Source organism: Mesitornis unicolor, unplaced genomic scaffold, assembly GCF_000695765.1.
Source record: "Mesitornis unicolor isolate BGI_N332 unplaced genomic scaffold, ASM69576v1 scaffold8417, whole genome shotgun sequence".
Classification (NCBI taxonomy): domain Eukaryota; kingdom Metazoa; phylum Chordata; class Aves; order Mesitornithiformes; family Mesitornithidae; genus Mesitornis; species Mesitornis unicolor.
Genome location: NW_010195683.1, coordinates 23,682 through 42,268, shown reverse-complemented (window position 1 = coordinate 42,268; position 18,587 = coordinate 23,682). Strand labels below are relative to the sequence as shown.

The 18,587-nt window shown below is 37.3% G+C and overlaps 1 protein-coding gene across 1 annotated transcript in view; it reads left to right on the top strand.

The window, feature by feature from the left end:
- The first annotated feature begins 237 nt into the window (after positions 1 to 237).
- IPO5 (importin 5) overlaps positions 238 to 18,587 on the top strand; it is a 36,664-nt gene continuing 18,314 nt past the window's right edge. The window contains exons 1-9 of the mRNA XM_010188202.1: positions 238 to 316; positions 6,062 to 6,254; positions 6,742 to 6,844; positions 7,094 to 7,190; positions 8,251 to 8,355; positions 11,685 to 11,807; positions 11,895 to 12,015; positions 14,542 to 14,629; positions 18,376 to 18,482. Coding sequence (XP_010186504.1) covers positions 6,071 to 6,254; positions 6,742 to 6,844; positions 7,094 to 7,190; positions 8,251 to 8,355; positions 11,685 to 11,807; positions 11,895 to 12,015; positions 14,542 to 14,629; positions 18,376 to 18,482 — 928 coding nt within the window. The 5' untranslated portion in view covers positions 238 to 316; positions 6,062 to 6,070. The remainder of the gene's footprint in view (positions 317 to 6,061; positions 6,255 to 6,741; positions 6,845 to 7,093; positions 7,191 to 8,250; positions 8,356 to 11,684; positions 11,808 to 11,894; positions 12,016 to 14,541; positions 14,630 to 18,375; positions 18,483 to 18,587) is intronic.

Below are 18,587 nucleotides of genomic sequence, written 5' to 3'. Positions count from 1 at the left end.
TAATGCATATTTAGATCGTTCCAATATGGCAGGTGTTATTAGATAACGAAGACTTTACTCACGGTTTTAAAATGGGTCAAATTTTTATTTTGATATGTTTAGGTTTTTTGCTACGTTGTTTTCTATTAACTGGGTGGATACTGAAGTAGTTTTAAAAGGAATGTCAATTCATATTAATGCTTAACACATGCTTTCTAGTAATTGTTTACAATAAACTGCATCCCTTTTTGTGCAGGAGACGTATGAGAATATTCCAGGTCAATCGAAGATCACCTTCCTCCTACAAGCAATCAGGAATACTGCTGCTGCTGAGGAGGTATGTCTCAGTAATCTTTGAATTCTGCAGCTTTTCAGGGGAACTTGGAGAACGGAGGAGGAAGAAATCAATGCCCATCATTTTGGGGTAAATGAACAAGTTGGCCATTAACTGAATCATCTTAGTTTACTGCACATTTTTAGAAGGACCACTTATCTAGTTTGCTGCATGTCAGGTTCACTAGCTGAGACTTTCTGATGGATGTAGGATATTTAGTTTCAAAAGTAGTCTTTCATAAGTGACTGCTTACATCTCCATTGTTTCTGGTTGTGTGTTTTGCTTAATGAATGGTTTCTTTCATTAATATGTGTAACTAATATTTGACTGTTACTGTGGTATTCGTCAAGTTAGAGTAGAGAAATTCCGTTTTGGGGTCCTGTGTCTACATGTGTTAAAACTTATGTACCATCTGAAACTTCTTGTGCTTCTCAAATTGGAATTGGGAGGGGGTGGGGGGCAGATAAGGTAGCAGTTGTTTTGCATGTTACTCAGATGTCTTTTGTATTGTCCTGTTTGGGGAGGAAATGCTCATTAAGCAGTGTTATAGAATGAATGGAGAGCAGTCTAAGCATTATATAAAACTTTTCTGTGGGCATACAGTAAGTATGCCTTTTAGTTATACCTTAATTTTGTAAAGGCTCACACACTTTAGCAATAAGGTATAGTACTTATTGGTAAGACTTCTATTCACTTGAATATGCTAGAACTTGGATATGGAAGAACTACTAAGCTTTCATGATGTTACAAACCTCAGAGTCAGAAGTTTTTCTTTTTTCTTTTTTTCCTCAAATCTAGAATTTTGTTGAACAGCAGAAGGATGTAGTGTGTAGAATTTCTGAACAGTATTATAAGGAGAGTATAAGTGTGCTCCTCTCTGAATAATGATCTCTTTGGTAGTTTGTATTCAATGTAGAGATAGATGCTATTTGTGCTTTTTAAAGTACATTATTTAAAGTACATTTTTTTTTAAGTATCAGCTTACTGATACTGATGCCTATCTACCTACAAATCAGTGTTGTTCTGACAGAAATCTTAGCTATTATACTAGCAACTGGTTGCATCAGAGCTGTGTAGTTTTCCTTCCTGCCCCTCTGAGATGTTTCAAATGATAGAAAGCTGTAGAGCAGTCTCTTGTATTTAAGTTTTACAGCCCCTTTTTAATCAAAATAATATAATGTATAATAACCAGATAATAGCATGCCCTAGAAGTCATAGCTGCATTGCACGTGCTTCTGTTCTGAATACATTAGATAAGCCCGAGTTGACAACTACAAAGTCATGCTTCTGTAAATAAATACTTGCTCCGTGTGTTTAAAGATTTTATTCCATTTACATCAGCTAAGGAAAGAGGCCTGTCTAAAATTTATTCAGAATCTTGCCAATTACTTGGCTTCCAGCTTACTCAAGTGCAAAGAAACTTTTGACCTGTAGAAGCTACTCTTACCAAAAACATCAGGTTAAAATCTGTAGAATAACTTGACGTTTAACTCCACCAGTGGATAAATCAAGAAAGGTTTAAATGCTCGCTCATAACTTAAGTAGACATTAGGCGCCAGACTCAAAAAATCCTGATTAGTAAAACCTGCAAACAGCCTCTCTGCCCTGTAAATCCAAATACACAGTAACCTAAGTAGATCCTAAGTGAAGTCAATCCCAGACTTGATGTAAACTTGCAGGGAAGCATTCTGTGCATATTCAGTATGGTGCTGGTGTCAACAGCTAAGCATATTGTGTCTGCATATGCTTTATGTAGGTCCAAATGTTGGACAGAATAGTGCATATGTCACCAGTGTGACAGGCTTTGGGCCTGGAATGTGTCCTCTGAGCATAGTGAATGTACCAGCACCACTGCATACAGGCTACTGAAAGAAGCCTTAGAACTTTTAAAGATTCCTTGCCCAGACTATGGGAAAGCTAGGTTCAAATCCCTCTTCATCCTGAAGCCTCTGTATTGCTTTACCCCCTCTCAGGAAGACTAGGCTGAAGAAAATACTCTGTCCTGTTTACAGGAGCTGGGCTGCTGTGTTACAGAGAATACAAGATGCATGGAACTGTTTGGACAGCAGCTGTGTGAATCCTGACTCTGCAGCCTAGTAATTTTGGCATTTAAATGGAGAAGTGGGGATTCAGATCCTGCTCCCAGGACCCCTTGCATTTGACAGGGAAGAATCCCATTAAGCTAGATCAGAAATAACTCAAAAACTAACTGTATAACAGGGTTTCTCCTAACCAAATGCCTGAACTGTGGAAATAATCACCCTTTCCCTCTGTTCTCATTTCATGCTTTCCTGATAGCAGAGTAACACTGTTCACAGAAGTGGAGGGAAGCATATGACTTAGAACACCTTTGTGCCGGATGACAGATTAGTTGGTACACCTTAGACTGAAGCCAGGTCTCCCAACTTCCTGAATGTGTAGTCTCACTGTTGCAAAATTAGGACTCCTTTTTATGCAACTGCATTTCAAAGGGTTGAACAGAAAGGTGATACGTATTCACAGTTTACTTCATGAATTTTATTCTTAGGGTATGTGTCAGGTGTTAGTGGCCATTCCTTTGCAGTTTTGATTTACCACCTAAATCTTAGAGAGTAAAAGTTGTTCTACATTTACTTCTGCCTTTGTTTTTTTTCCTGGTTAACTCCAGATTGGTGGATTTCAATTGTCCTAATTCACAGTTGACTAATTTTGAGCCCTGTGAAATACAATAACAAATGCTGTGTAAAACTGCGTTTCTGCTTTACTTGCAGCCCTCTTAGAGGGCTTTGACCATTCCCTTCCCCTTCTCCATATTGTCACATGAAGGGGTTGCATTTCTTTGTCTGAAACCTACTGCTGTGGGCAGCTTCTTGTTCAGCATTTGGAGGGAAAGGCAGGCAGCCCCTGGACTTCTGTTCTTCTTCCCAGTTCCAGTGCCTTTGAGTTGTACTTGGACCTTAGGCACTGTGTGCTTTCAATTGCACATGGGGCTGGATCCTCAAATGAGGTTGTGCAAGTCCATCTTTGGACCGTGTCCCGAATGTTGATTGCTTTTGTCCATGCATGTTTTCCTCCTTGAGAACTTAACAGTAAAACAAAAGTAAAAGTCACTGTGACTGTGCTACGCACGATGGTCAGTCTTTTTCTTACAAAATGTGTCGATTGCCTGGAGATTTTAAATGCCAGTGGAGAACGTGGTATCTCAGATGTCTGTTCATAATTCTTTTGCTGCTCTGCTCAACAAGCTGGTTTTCTTCTTGTGCCTCAATTCCATCTTCCAGAAATTGTAGAACATTTTTAAAGCACTGTAAATTCTGTTAATAGGAAGCAGTATGTTGAAATCTGAGTATTATGATTACTTTTTATCTTAATAACTTTGAGATTCCTATTGTATGTGAGCACCTCAGTTATTTAGACATGCAGAAGAATCCAGTGCTAGGAGAAAATTCTGCTTTTTTATGCTTCATTGGTAGATGAAATTTCCTCTTTGGGGATATACACTTCATATTATTCCTGTTCTCATTAAAAGCTATAGCTGCTAAGTTGCAGGATTTTAAAATGCTTGTTTGGGTACATATCTTGTAATACTTAAATATAAAAGAGCCTTTGAGCAGAAGAAACAGCCCCAGAGCTGCTGTTAATCCAGCCATGTTCTTCATAATTAAACTGACAATGGTCATTTTCATATGTAGGTGAATATCTGCTGATGAAAATATGCCATTTATTATTAGAAGTCAATTGCTTCTTTGTCACTCCTTCAAACATTTGAATTTGCTTTAGGGAATTTGGAAATTTTTTTCAAAGCTGATCACAATAACCAGGAGTTAATTCATTTAGTGCTGATCTTGTGTTTTTACTTTGCAATCAGTCTGTGTTTGTCAGTCTTCTAGTATTTTAAATTAAATTCTTCAGAGGTGGAAATTCTTATCTTTGACACTATGTGCTTTATGAAAACAAGCTCTATTCCCTATCTGGTCACCTATTATTACTTCAGGAAAGGCATTAATATAATGTGAGTTCAGTCCTTATCAGATGTCGGAGAATATGCACTGAAGGACGATGCCCTGAGCAAGGGAAGACATTGCATCAGAGTTTATGCCTTGGGTAGTCCCAGCAAACTTGCTCCCCAGTCAAGACTTCTCCTATTAGCTCACTGTACTAATGAGAAGAAATTTCATGTTTCACAGTATTAGTTTTTGGGGAAAGAATCTTTCTCCTTCCCCATGTGATGACCCTATTGCTAGGAGAGCCTTGGCTTACGATGGGAGCTACGGCACAGGTGAGGACTGTGACCCTCTTTGCTCACATGCTGCCTTCCTCAGATCTACTTAGGGAACATGTACTAATCCTACATACGTGGTGATGTTGGTCCACACTGGAGCTGTTGAGGAGGAGGAGAGAAGGAATGATCTAAAGTCTAATTCTAGTCCTTCCCTTCTGCTAGTGTAGAGACACTTTGTGTGCACTACTCTTTAGCTATGTAAAAGAAAGTTGGATAGTTTGGAAACAGGCACAGTGAGCCTGGAGACTGCAGAACATAACGAGTTTTATCTTGGGTGATTGTCTAGCAACACCTGAGTTTTACAGAGTGTGTTAGAAGCTGAGACTTGGCAACAGTTTCTGTTTCTCATCTATAGGTTGTGCTGTAGCAATATAGTTGAGAGATCTGTTGGAAACCAGACTCCATTAATTCTGTTGCTCATTGAACATTTTTAAATTCCAAAGGCCGTTATAAATGAAACTGTTTTTCATTCAAGTACACATTAAAAAAAATAATATATTGGGGAAAAGAAATTGAGTGCATCTTGCTTTGGATTGATTCTTTTCTCTTGTGATGATTTAACATGTCTAAGGTTTTGTTAAACTTTAGAATTTTGAGGGGTGGTTTTTAATTAATGTTTGTCATTCTAGAAACTGGTTTGTGAATATCCTGTTTATGAAGTTATTCGGAGTGCTTCATGTGCCTTTTTGCCTTTACTGCATGTGTTGCTCTGTTCATTTTGAATTACTCTGTTTTTTTGCTTCTAGTTTTTGTATAATTGTAAACAAATACAAATATGTAAATGATGCATATAGCAATTCTGCAACAGTAAGCAGGAAGCATAGAAGATTGTAATATATGGTATTGAGGTTCCTATGCTCAAATTCAAGTCTAAAGACAGGTGTTCCATCATGGGTCTGCAAAAGGTTAAAAGCTTCAGGCTGTTTGGTTTTTTTTGTGTTGTTTTGTTTTGTTCAGAATAGAGTTTTATTTGCTGAAATCTAACTCTTAAGTTTCTGAATCTTTAGTGTGAAGTTTGGTTGTGTGATAAAGTGAAGGGAGGTTTACAGATTAATTGTCAGACAAAGTTGTCACATTAAGTCACTTGTTAATCCAGAAAAACCCATCTGGATTATAATTATCTCAGCAGGTCATTTAAAATAGAAAGAAGACACGCTTTAAACATCTTTTAATAACGCAGCTAAGTCCTTAACTTGTGACAAAATATGTCGAAGTTTAACTCTAGAAAAAAACCCTGAATACCTCAGTGGCTGTCATCATTATTTCTTTGAAAGAAATTGTAAGAAACATGGTTGTAAGCTAATGTTTCCTTACTATGTTTTTACTTACTATCATAATTCTTATCTGTTACTTGAGAGGTATTCCACTCACCAAACGAGTTTACACAGTGAAAACTGATCATTTGGAGGCGTGTCAGTCATTTTTCGTCATGAGAACATGATTATCATATCAAAGCACTTCAGCATACGTACTTTCTTATTTGATAGGCCAGACAAATGGCAGCTGTCCTTCTACGACGACTTTTGTCTTCTACTTTTGAAGAAGTTTATCCAGCTCTTTCGCCTGATGATCAGACTTCTATCAAAAGTGGACTGCTGTTGATTATTCAGTTGGAATCACAGTCCAGTATGAGGAAAAAAATCTGTGACATCGTTGCTGAATTGGCCAGGAACTTAATAGGTACATTATACGAGCTGATATTTATGTATTGATAGTAGTTGTATTTTTATCTCTTGTTCTGTAGTCTTGTATTGACATTTGCACGTGATGTATGAACTGATTTCATGGCTTAAAATAAAACCTAATATTGGTTTACATTTTGCTTGATCAGATAAAATTCCTTAACTCTGCTTTTTAAATTGCTTGAGTTTAGGTGAAATTATATTGAGGTTTAGAAATCCAATTTTGTTTAAAATCTCATTAATGTTATGCTGAACATCTGCATCAGTTTCTTTGAGTGCTGCTATATAACAGTAAATAGAGAACATCTGCTCCTGAGTGCCTTTAGATTTAACAGTTCAGCCATATCTTACATTGTGATTTGGACACATCTTCAGATTAGATTTTTTGAAATTAATTTTAGTAGTGACGATTGGTTGCTGTGCACAGTTGAGACCTAACCACTCTTAAGTTTGCTTACCCTAAAACCTTGTTGTGTTCAATCTAGATGAAGAAGGCAACAACCAGTGGCCAGAAGTTCTGAAATTCCTATTTGATTCTGTCAGCTCTCAGAACGTGGGACTGCGTGAAGCTGCTCTACATATTTTCTGGTAACCTTTGAGACTTTGCTAAATTTTTGCAGGCTAGCCAAATGACATCTCTCAAAATGTAAGAAAAACTTCTACAACTTGATTAACAAGCTGTCATATATATTTTGTTTATTCTGTTGTATTGTGATTTACTTAACTCTTACATGTACAGTTACAATCTGTGGCTTAAACAATGGATACGTTTAAAATAATAGTTCAGGTTAAACTGTGTGAATTTTTATTAATGTTTTGGTCTTTTCTTATCCTTAGGAATTTTCCTGGGATTTTTGGGAATCAGCAGCAACACTATTTGGAGGTCATTAAGAGAATGCTGGTTCAGTGTATGCAAGATCAAGAGCATCCATCAGTAAGACCATTGTGTTGTTTGTTTGGGTTTTTTATCTAATATGTCGTGAGCATAAAGGTTAAACCATAGATTCTAACTAGAGAATTGCATTACCTGAAACTGATGTGCTTCAAAACAAAAAGGTCAAACCTTTTCATGGTCCTGATGCTGACTGTTTGGCTCCTGTCTCCACTGCTTAGGCCCAGACTTTGCTACTGATTATGCTTGAAAAAACCTTGTAGTGGCCCAAAGCAGAGCCAGGGGATTTAGCCAGCTGTGCTGGGTGGTCAAAGACTCTTCCTCTCCCCTTGTGTTTAACAGCATAGATGCATAGTATCTGTACACAATTTATCTCAAAACTCGGAATATATGACAGCTCCTTGAACTGTTTGTGCATGTTTTGCTGCAAGGGCATGTTATCAAGCCTTGCTTTTATGGAGGGCTTCAGATTTATTGATTTGTGCAGAGAATTCTACTTTGAAAATGTTTTTCTGTTGTAGAAAATGCTGGACAGGGATAGGGAATCCTGCTGTGGTATATGGGTTTGCTGCTCCCCCATGGATTACTTTTTGTGACCTTTGAAAGTAAACTGAGTAACATTTTCTAAAGTACCACAACTCATGCCTTTAAAGAAGCATGTTTTAAACACTTAGATCGCATTTTTTGAAAAATGAGACTTTGACACTTGCATGCACATTTGAAACTGGGATGGCAGTTGAAAACAATAGTTTTTTCTTTTGGTTAAAAAAGCCAACCAAACAAAAACCAATCCAAACAACAATAAACAAAACCACTGAACACAAAAACACAAACAGAACTAGGAAATGCCACCTTGTAATATGATAAACATTTTTGTATCATGGGGGACATAGATGCTGAAAATTCTCATTATTGCATTACTTTAATCTGAAGATGTAAAAACCTGTGTTAAAAACTAATTACTGTATGTATTAAGAAAATGTGAAAGGGAAGTGATAATACAAAATGTAGTCTCATAATAGGCCCAGCGTTAAAAGAAAACAAAGACATATTTCATTGCCAGTTCTTCACATTTCTTTCTCCAATCGTGCTTGTCTTCTAGATCAAGGCTCTGTCTGCTAGAGCTGCGGCTGCATTTGTGCTTGCTAATGAGCACAATCTTCCCCTTCTTAAACACTTTGCAGACTTGCTACCTGGAATCTTGCAGGTAAGAAACCACAGAAGTAACACTTAATGTGCCATTACTGTCTGTACTGACTGTATCCAAATGTGAACTATTGGTCTGCAAATCTGTATAGCATGTGAGTTTTTGCTGAGACCTGGATTAACTGTATCTTAGTTAACCTGACAACATCAGTCACCAGCAAGCTACAGTGGAAAGTGATAAAGAACTTGTAAACACAGCGAATTGATAGGGTTTTAAGGAAAATAATTCAGGGATAATTAATCTATACAGTGTTACCTAGATAAATGAGTTAAAATTCTTTGTAAGGTATTTAACTCAAAATCACATAGCTTTTAAATTAACCATGATATTGAAATACACTTTAAATATGGGCTACTTTGAGATTTCAAACAATCAGTTATTGGAAGACTCATTGACCCATGATATTCTGTGTCTTTTCAGTTTAGAGGAAAGTGCAGAATTATTCTGCACAAAGACTCTCAAAGTAACAGCAACAGTGTGAACAAATGATCTTAGATAAATCAAACTTGCAAACAAAAAACCTTTTTAAGCTTCATATAAGTTTCATGGCCGGATTAGATCTGTTTTAGGATAGATGAATTTAAACAAAAGTTGGAATTCCGATACAAGGTTGTTTACTTTGGAGGGAAAGCCTATTGTAAAGCAAACCAGAGACAGAAATGGTTTGATCTCTGAAGGATGACTATTTCACAGTACAGTTCCCTTTCTATATTAAGAAAAAAGTGGAAATAACTAAGTACCTGTGATAACAGTGGTAGTGAACTTCTGGCAGTTTTAAATTAGGCTAAATTTAGTTTAAAGACTGAGTTCTTGCTGCAGCCAGTACAGCAGGTTCCTGTTGACAGTGTAAGCTGTAAACCTTGTCTGAGTGTGCTTTGTGGCAAGCTGAAGAAAAATTGTGCCAGAAAAATTACTGACTTCTGCAACCAGTGGAATTCAGTTTAATATTAAATGGAAACCAAGAGTAATTTATTAAAAACAACTGAACTTGAAAATGGGCTCTAGTGTGTACAAGATAAGTATTTTGATATTGAGGTAGCTATTTGGTGGTTAGTCCCTCTCTGTGACTTTGGCAATGACAATTGTATTGTTGAAAATCTGTAACCGGCTGAGATGACCTTGGCTACTGAGTACTGATGAGTGGGAGTGAGGCAGGATTTGGGATGGGCATGCCATTTGTCTTGATGTTTAGCAATTAAATAGTATGCTGTTTTTAGACTTCAGACTAATAGCCTACTTTGTGTGATACAAGTTTCAGTGCTACTATTTTGGGCTGTAAAAGCACATGCACTTGGCTTGTGTTTTCAAGCTTTATTTTGCAAATATAGAGCACAGAACTGTGCTAAGAAATCTGTCTTTTTTAAAGCACTTACTGCGAGAAGGACTAGATTTTCTGGCTGTGGTAACCCAAGATGGGTATGAAGATCTGAGTTTATAAATAGGAGATGGGATGTGTTAGAATAGCGGTGAGTGACCTTTGGAGACAGTTGGATGCTTTTATCGTTGCTGTTGAAGTTCATTTTGTTGAAATATTGGTGTGGTAAAAAAGCTAAAAATAAAATTCTGACTTAGCAATTCAGTCCTTTCAGAACAATTTCTGTAATGACTATGCTGGAAGTTGAATTTCCAGAACTAATAGTTGAAACTGGTATCCAAGAGATTTATCTTGCAGTGGAGGTAAAAGCAGCTGGAACTTACTGACCCCTGTGGTTGTTAGTGTTCAATACTACAGAAAAGTGCCTGCTTTTTAGAGCTCACTGTGCATTTTGAGCACCTTTCTTCAGAAACCTAGTCTTGCTTTAAAAAACTGTCAAAGTTGCAGTGGGTATAAAATACAGAGTTTTACTTCCTGCAAATATTACATTTTCCTTTGTCAGAATTAGAGGACAAGTGCTATTAATTCAAAAGAACTTAACCAAGAGAGATTTATTTTTTTTTTCTGAACACTTCTGATACTGGAAGATGCTACTTCTGTGTTGAAAGTGTGGGCTGTTTGAGTGGTGCTATTGGAAGTGTTGTGTTCTAGATTTAAATATTAAAACCCACCTAACTATTCACTTTAAAAGAAAAAAAAAGTTTCCACATTAGGAAGGTATCAGATACTTTGCTAATGAAATTTCCTTTCAAAACCCCAAAAGTGTGTTTAGAGACTTTTTTTTGTTTCTTTGGGAGTTTGGGTTTTTATATCCTATGTCTAGAAGAGTTTTAACACCATTGAATAACTGTGTGCTGTTTTGGTATAGAGTATCAACCTGGTCAGTTAAAAGTACGTTTTAAATTACTTTTCAGAATGTAGCTATGGGTTAGGAAATACACTTGCAAAAGGCTTGATTTCTTTTTTTCTCTTTCCTGTGTCCTGTAACTGAAGGCTGAAAGATCTGCTTTGATTCGGTAGCTCTCCAGAGTTGTCTAAAAAACATAAAAAATAAAAAATTATTTAATCTTGAGATTCCTGGTGTCTGTGTGTATAAGCTATTCAAAGCTGTGCTCCTGTAACAAGGGAAAAAGGAGTTGGGCTCAATTTCCTTCTTTTAGGCAGTATTGCTTTGAGGAGTTTTATTTAAAATCCATTTTGAAGTTGTGTTTGTCAAAACGTAGCATAGTGTGTGTTTTCGTATGTTGGCATCACTGATGTGTGACTTTAATTTTTTTCTGAGTGTCTATCTACTGTGTTAGATTTTAAACTAGTAATGGTGGAAATTGATTGCATATGACATTGTGAACCATAACTTACTTGTGGTGTTGGACCCTGCATATTATCCCTGTGTAATTTTTAGGGATTTATGCATGGTGGCCACTGTAACAGGGTCTGACCCTAGGAACCCACTGCAAATGCAAAGTCTGAGTGAAGGCTTCCAATCAGTCTTTTATTCATTCTCAGGTTGCAGCTTGAGCTGCGTGCTTCTGGAGAGACACCCCTACCCCAATTCGTGCCTCTCAATCATACCTGTACCACCCATCACCTGATCCCCAAATTCAGTCCCTTAATTCTGATCAGCAGTCTCTTGATTTCTTACTGGTTTTCACTGCTGCTGAGCTGGCTGCCTTTTGGAGTTACTTCATTCTCTTTGAATTGTCTCCTTGGTCCCCATCTCCTTCGTCCTGCTGGTATCTGCTGGATTCAGCTCGTTCTTTGTTAGCAGCATTAGTTTTATCAGAAAGTTTGGGTCAGTTCTAGTGACCTAAGGCTTCAGCTACTTTAGATAGGAATGCTAAGCCTTGAATGTTAAAGGAGACTATTCAGAGTCAAATTTCTTTTGTAACAGTGGTCCCATTCATAGTATTATTTATTTTTTATTTAATCTTATCTTTGTCTTGTCTCTTTATAGGCTGTAAATGATTCCTGCTACCAAAATGATGATTCTGTCCTGAAATCCCTTGTAGAAATTGCAGATTCTGTTCCCAAGTATTTACGACTACATTTAGAACCTACATTGCAACTAAGTCTGAAGGTAAAGCTAGGAATCTTTTAAAAAAAATCACTCTTTCTGCCCCAAAACTTCTGTTCTAACCATTTGCTCTAATATTCTGGATTGTAGTTGTGTGCAGATACCAGTCTCAGTAACATGCAGCGTCAATTGGCGCTTGAAGTAATTGTGACCTTATCAGAAACTGCTGCTGCTATGCTGAGGAGACATACAAACATTGTTGCACAAGCCAGTAAGTATTTTACTCACTTTCTTTGTTGAAACTATTCTTCTTCCTTTACAGTGTTGAACTGACTTTGCATGTGGCAAAACCACGTCTAACTCAGTGTTTACTGGTGCTGATAAATTTAAGTGACGCTGAATTGAGTTTTCTTATGGAGAAATCTCCTCCTTATTACGACTCTTCATAAATCAATCTGTGTTTATGCAGCCACTTTTTATTTTTGAATAAAAATACAATAGATTATTTATTGGGTGTTTCCAAGGAAAATACGACTTTCATGCTTTTCTGCTTGGTTTGGAAATTTGTACTGTAAAAAAAAAAAAAAAATTAAAAAAAGTTGGTGCATTGAGTTCTGAAGTTCTACGTTTGAAGTTTGGTATGTAGGCCAGATACTCTGTGATGCTGGCAACTGAAGACTGAAGGAATTCAGTGTGCAGTTGAAGCTGCGAATTAAAAATCAGATGCTTATATAAATACTTAGAGATAGTCTAATTAGTCTATTTAACATGCGGATTGTAAATTCTTTGGAGAGGCACTTTTAAAATCATGCATTCTTATTTGAAATACTAAAAATAACCATCTTCTGGACAGCCCCAGCAGCAATGCTCTATGCACTGGTATTTCTCTGCCTTTTAAACCCTTTTCATGAGTAGATCAGGGCACTGGCACAGGAGTGAGGCCTGCTTTTTGGAAGGATTCTTTGCCTTCCCTGTCACATTTTTGTTTGTCTAGATTCTTGCTTGTTTTCTGAGACTTGCATAAAGACAATCTGTTAAAAGGCAACTTTTTTTACTTGTATGCTGGGGCTGGGAAAAGTTGTATATATACATGTCACTAAAATAGTCATAAAACTTTTGGAAAATGTAAACTGGATCTGCTTGGTTAAGTGTTTAAACTGTTGACTGGAAGTTTTGTTTACTTGTAGAATAGATTTTTAAAGAACAGATTATTTTGGAATGTATTTTGAAATACAGAAAATGTTTAGAATGCTGTGTTTTCACTCCTATCCTGTGGCTTGTTGGGAATATTAATGCTTGGCACTTGCTGTCCCCTGGATAATTACAAGCTTCTGATCTGGTCAGACTGCATAGAGAAGTATCTCACATTTCTTTAGAATGTATTACTCTTTTATTAGGTTTCTAGTTGCTGTTTAGGAATGAAATATTTGTATTAAGATAAGGCACCTTGTGGGACTGAAATGCCGTTGGTTTGCAACCCATTGTAAAATTATTTTTAATATTAATAAATCACTAAAGTGAAAAATGCTTCTTTTGTGGAGCTAGTAAAGCAGTTATGTTCTGAGAATTATGAAAAAGTAGCCAAAAAGGATTACTTTAATCTTGTTTAAAAGTCTTTCTGTTTTCATTCAACAAAATAGTTGGTAAATCACTTGATCCTCACAACTAGAACTGGATCTAGGCAAAAGTGTCATCTTTTGCTGGTTTTACTGAACATGATGCTGATTTAGGAGTAAGTCTGTGTCCTGGGTACCAGTTATCTGCTCAGGAATTCCACTTGGGTTCAGACTTCCCTCCCTGAGCTCAGTATTCTAGGATACTGGAGTGTTTTATTGCTCCTTCCCTAAGAATGAGAGCTGCAGCCTGTCTTTGGCTCAGTCTCCAGAGCATGGAGAGTTATGGTGTGCTCTGACAAGAAGCAGGCTTAGTGGGCTTGTCTTTAACTTGTTGGTCTCTATATTGACAATAATTAAATTTTGAGAGCCTGTAGGGACAGTGTTGAAACTTTAGTGGACAACACTACACTAAAAATTATTCATGAAACTCTACCTACTGACAACTCAGAAGAAGTGTTGCTTATTGTATAGTAGTTGAACATTATGATAAAGGTTGTGTCGTAGCCCATTTAAAGACTTATACTGAGAAAAGCAGACAGAATTGGTGTACAGAGGTGAAAGTAGAAAACTGATGGAGTATTATGTACAAGACATTTTGATGATGCAAAACCAAAAATTTACAGTAAGTGAGGAAACATCTCAAGTTCTAAACCAGTACCTTATTGTAAAAGTAAAACTCTGTGCTAAGTGACCAATGTACATGTAGTTAGCAAACTTATGATCTTAGTAAAACTAAGGGTTGAGTAGTATTCTTCTGTAATGAGTATAGTCTCTTTCATCAGTAAATGTTCAAAGGATGATGTCAGAATTCCAGTAAAATGAGTGGAGTACATCTGAATTCGTAAAGCATATAATACTGGTTTTAACCCTTTCAAGGAACTTAGACTTTATTAAGAAATTGACTTTTTACAGTCTTCATGATGTAAAAAAAAAATTATGTTGTGCTGTGAGTCTTGGTAAGAAATACACCACATTTTTATACTTTGATTTGAATGTTCTGAAAATACTTTTCTGAAAACTTATTCTGAATTAGTGGCTGATGCAGTTTGACAGACTTAACTATCTGCGACTGGAAGTCTTTTCTTCAATGATTTTTTTGAAAGGATATAACATAAAATTGGTGGTTGTTATTTAAGAATATATTTTTTAAAAGCAACCTGAGTTAAACTTTTTTCTTTCAGTTCTTCAAATGTTAGCAATGATGGTTGACTTGGAAGAAGATGAAGATTGGTCAAATGCAGATGAGCCTGAAGATGATGATTTTGACAGGTAATCATGAAATTAGTTGTTTTAAAATATTACCAAGACTGTGGCTAAAGGCAGATTTTAAGTGCACAGTGCACATGACTGCAGTTCCTTACTTTTTCTTTACTCAAGCAGCTCTTCTAATTTTATTCCCTCAATCACAAGCAGTATTTATAGCTGTTCTCAGACAGTTTATATGTAGGTTACTTGGGTACTGTTCAGCAAATAAGTAAATTCTTTCAGTATTTGTGTATTGCTATAATGTAATTCTACAAGCTCTGTGTGCTCTTGTCTGTTTTGACTTCTCGAACTTATTTCTTCTGTTATTTATGTTACTCAGTTCAGAAGTCAGTGCTCCTAACCCTTTAAATTGAAGGCTTATCCTGAAATTAGCTGGAACCAAAGCTGAAGCATACTGACCTGTTTAATAATTTACAGCCAATCTCTTCATATTTTTCTATACCTATGCCCTTGAAAAGGTGGTGTTAAAGAAAAATGCTGCCCACCTTTGACTGACATCAGAGTGCGCAGTGGAATTCCTTGCTGGATTTAATCTAGCTCCAAAATGTGATTTTGCTGTGATTATAAACCCCTTGGAATGGCTAGTGGTAGCTTATCATCTTGTGTCTTAGGTGAGAAAGATCTACTAAAGATGCCCACTCAGTCCTTCCAATTTGTTTATTCCTGCATGCTTTGTATCTTGCTCTAACTTTTCACTAGAATGGCAGTGGTTTGTCTGCAGCATCCTGTTACATCTTCTTTTGTCCAAATACAATTAGAATGAAGTAGAGGAAAGCAGAGATGTGTAGGAGATAGCTGTCTCCCCACTTCTGCAAATACACTGTCATTTACCAGTCCAGACACTTTTTGCCACATCTGACAGCTCCTTGAAGACTCAAATGTGTAATTAGCGTTTCTAAACAGTTTGTCACAGAACACTTTGATATTTTCATGGGAAGATAGGCATTAGAAGAGATGTTGATTTTTCCACTTAGTTTTGTAGCAACTTCCACTAGATATCGGCATGTAAAGACACTTGCAAAACTGATATGTAGGAAGTTATGGAAGAACGTGTTTAATCTATGCTTGACTTGGAATACTTTTTTTTGTCCCCCTTGAATTTATGGGGTTTTTTTCTCTATCGAATTGAAAGTAAGCTATTCTTTTTTCACCCTCTCACGTGGCAGACCAGCCCCTTTTAACCTGTTTTATCTGCTCAACTTTGAATTTTTACCATACAGGTAGAACTGTCAGATGCCACTGCATTCAAGTTTGTCAAGTACTTTAATCTTTTCATTCAGCTAAATTTCAAGGGAAATAAAATATTAAAGTTCACATCACCAAGCCTTTCAGAATGCAGAAATTTATTCAGATGGGCTGCTTTAGGCAGCTTAGCAAGTACTCTGAATCGTCCTCTTGAGGCATGCCTATTTCTTTTTATTGTCAGCAGAGTAACTTTGTTCTTCTAAACACAAGCCTATGGATTTTAGAGTGAAAATTTTCCTTTTTTTTCTTTTTTTGTTACAAGTTGCAAGGAGTAAGTGAAGATCAGAAAATTAATTCTGCTCAGCAACCTTAGGCTAAGGGAGAAGCATAGCTGCATGTAATAGAGTTTTAGTCTTAGACACAAAATTATACAAGACATCAGCTGCCCTCTGGTGATTGTGTGTGTGGTGGTAGTTTTTTCTTTTAGCAGATTCACTCACACTGAAGTTCACCTGTGAAGAGTTGTTGCTAACCTCTTCTGGTGCTTGAGTCTTTGTAGCTTCCTAAGAAACCTGGAATTTCTGTGCAGTCTAAGAAACAGGCTAATCGGGCTGTAGCCTAGTTAGGGTGTGTTTGGCTCTGACTAAGGGGATGTGAGTCAACCTACACCGAAGCATCAGGGAATATTTTTTAGCATTTCCAGTTTTTTGTTGTTCTGATTTCATAGAGCAGTGAAATTCTAAAGGAGGAAAAGGTTAATCCAACTTCCTCTTTTCCTAGCAATAGCCTCGCACACATTGCAAGGAGGTGTATGGTCATTTTTCTAAGACTTTTTTTATTGTTTTCTCAAACTGAATGTATGAATGAATAGTGGGAGAAAAGAGCTCAAGGAACATAATTTCAGATAAAAGCTGCCATTAACTTGAGTGCTCCAGTCAAAAACTGTGTGCCTATGCTCTGTCCTGCTGGTGATGCATCTGTTTATTTGAACATGACTGGTCTGAAGGACAAATACAGTATTGTCAGTATCTCTGAGCAAACATCTTTGTTCACAGCATGTGAGCTTCTAGGCTGTTTGTGGTTTGTAATGAGACTTGGGGATTCAAGCTGGAAGACCTCTATTTCTGACCCAGCTGACTGGTACTTGAAAAAAAGAGGGAGATTCATCCCTTTCTGAACTATTACTCACACTTTTCCATCAGCATAGGTATCTAAGATGAATTGTAATAACCTTGAGTTATTACAGTGCTAGCCACCCCCAGATTCTAACAATAGTTATCTGACCTGGAAACATTCGTGCTTTTCATAGAATGGTTTCATTTAAAAAAGACCTTTCAGATCAAGTCCAACCAGTGATCCAGCCCTACTAAGTCTGCTGCTAGATCATGTCCCTAAGTACATCATGTACTCATCTTTTAAACACCTCCAGGGATGGTGACTCAACCACTTCCCTGGGCAGCCTGTTCCAGTGCTTGACAACCCTTTCAGTAAAGAAATTCCTCCTGATATCCAGCCTCAGCCTCCCCAGGCCCAACTTGAGGCCATTACCCCTTGTCCTATCACTAGCTTTCAGGGAGAAGAGACTGACTCCCACCTCGATACAATCTCCTTTCAGGTAGTTGTAGAGGGTGATAAGATCTCCCCTCAGTCTCCTTTTCTCAAGACTAAACAACCCCAGCTCCCTCAAGTGCTCCTTGTAACACTTGTGCTCTGAAACCTTCATGAGCTTGGTTGACCTTCTCTGTACACACCAGCACCCCAATGTCCTTCCTGTAGTGAGGAGTCCAAAACTGAACATGGTGTTTGAGGTGCAGCTTCACCAGTGCTGAGTTACAGGGTCAAAATAACTTCCCTGCTTCTGCTGGCCCCACTCTTCCTGATGCAGGCCAGGATGCTGTTGGCCTTCTTGGCCACCTGGGCACACTGCTGGCCCCAACTGTCAGTTCAGCCAACTGTCAGTTTTCTGTAGGGAATAATTCTGTTGGGTGGAACAAGTCACTTTACACAGGTAACGTTTGGCTATTCTCACTTCTGGAACTGGCTGAGAGCCATAAATTTCTCACCTGGACTGGATGTTTTCTGCCTAAATCATTGGCAAGAGAACATGCTCCTACAGTACTGATACTGCAGACATGTAGAAAAGGTCTCTTATGTGCTAAAGCTTGAATTTCCTCCTTCACCAAATTCATAATAAGTCTGAGTTGGTTTGTGTTCTCACGACAAATGAGATGGTGACTAGTATTATTGCTTAATTCATTGCAAATTTAGTTTCAGCTTTCTAGGTATGTGTAGTCATTGCAAATTTCAGTGCTGGTAAGGCCCAGGTTGCTTTGGTACTAGACTTCATCAATGAACCATGTACGATAAAAGTTTAATTGGAGGGTAAATAATTTTGTGGTTTGCTTTTAGGTTTGAGTATACTTTATTCTTAAGGAGGCTCATGTGTATTCAGATGGCAAAAGTCTGAAGACTAAAACTGCAGGAAAGGGCACTTCTGAGCCCTGTTGGACTGTTAGGTTTATTGTAGATATCAAACCACTGATATTTCTGTTGCTGATATTTAGCAATGCAGTTGCTGGTGAGAGTGCGCTGGACAGGATGGCATGTGGCCTTGGAGGAAAACTTGTTTTGCCTATGATTAAAGAACATATTATGCAAATGCTTCAGAATCGTAAGTAACTGCTTTTTTTTTTTCTTACAATTCTATGATTTCCAGGAGTTTTGATACCTCTTAAATCTTCATGTTTAGCTACTTAATGTTTTTGAACACTTCCAC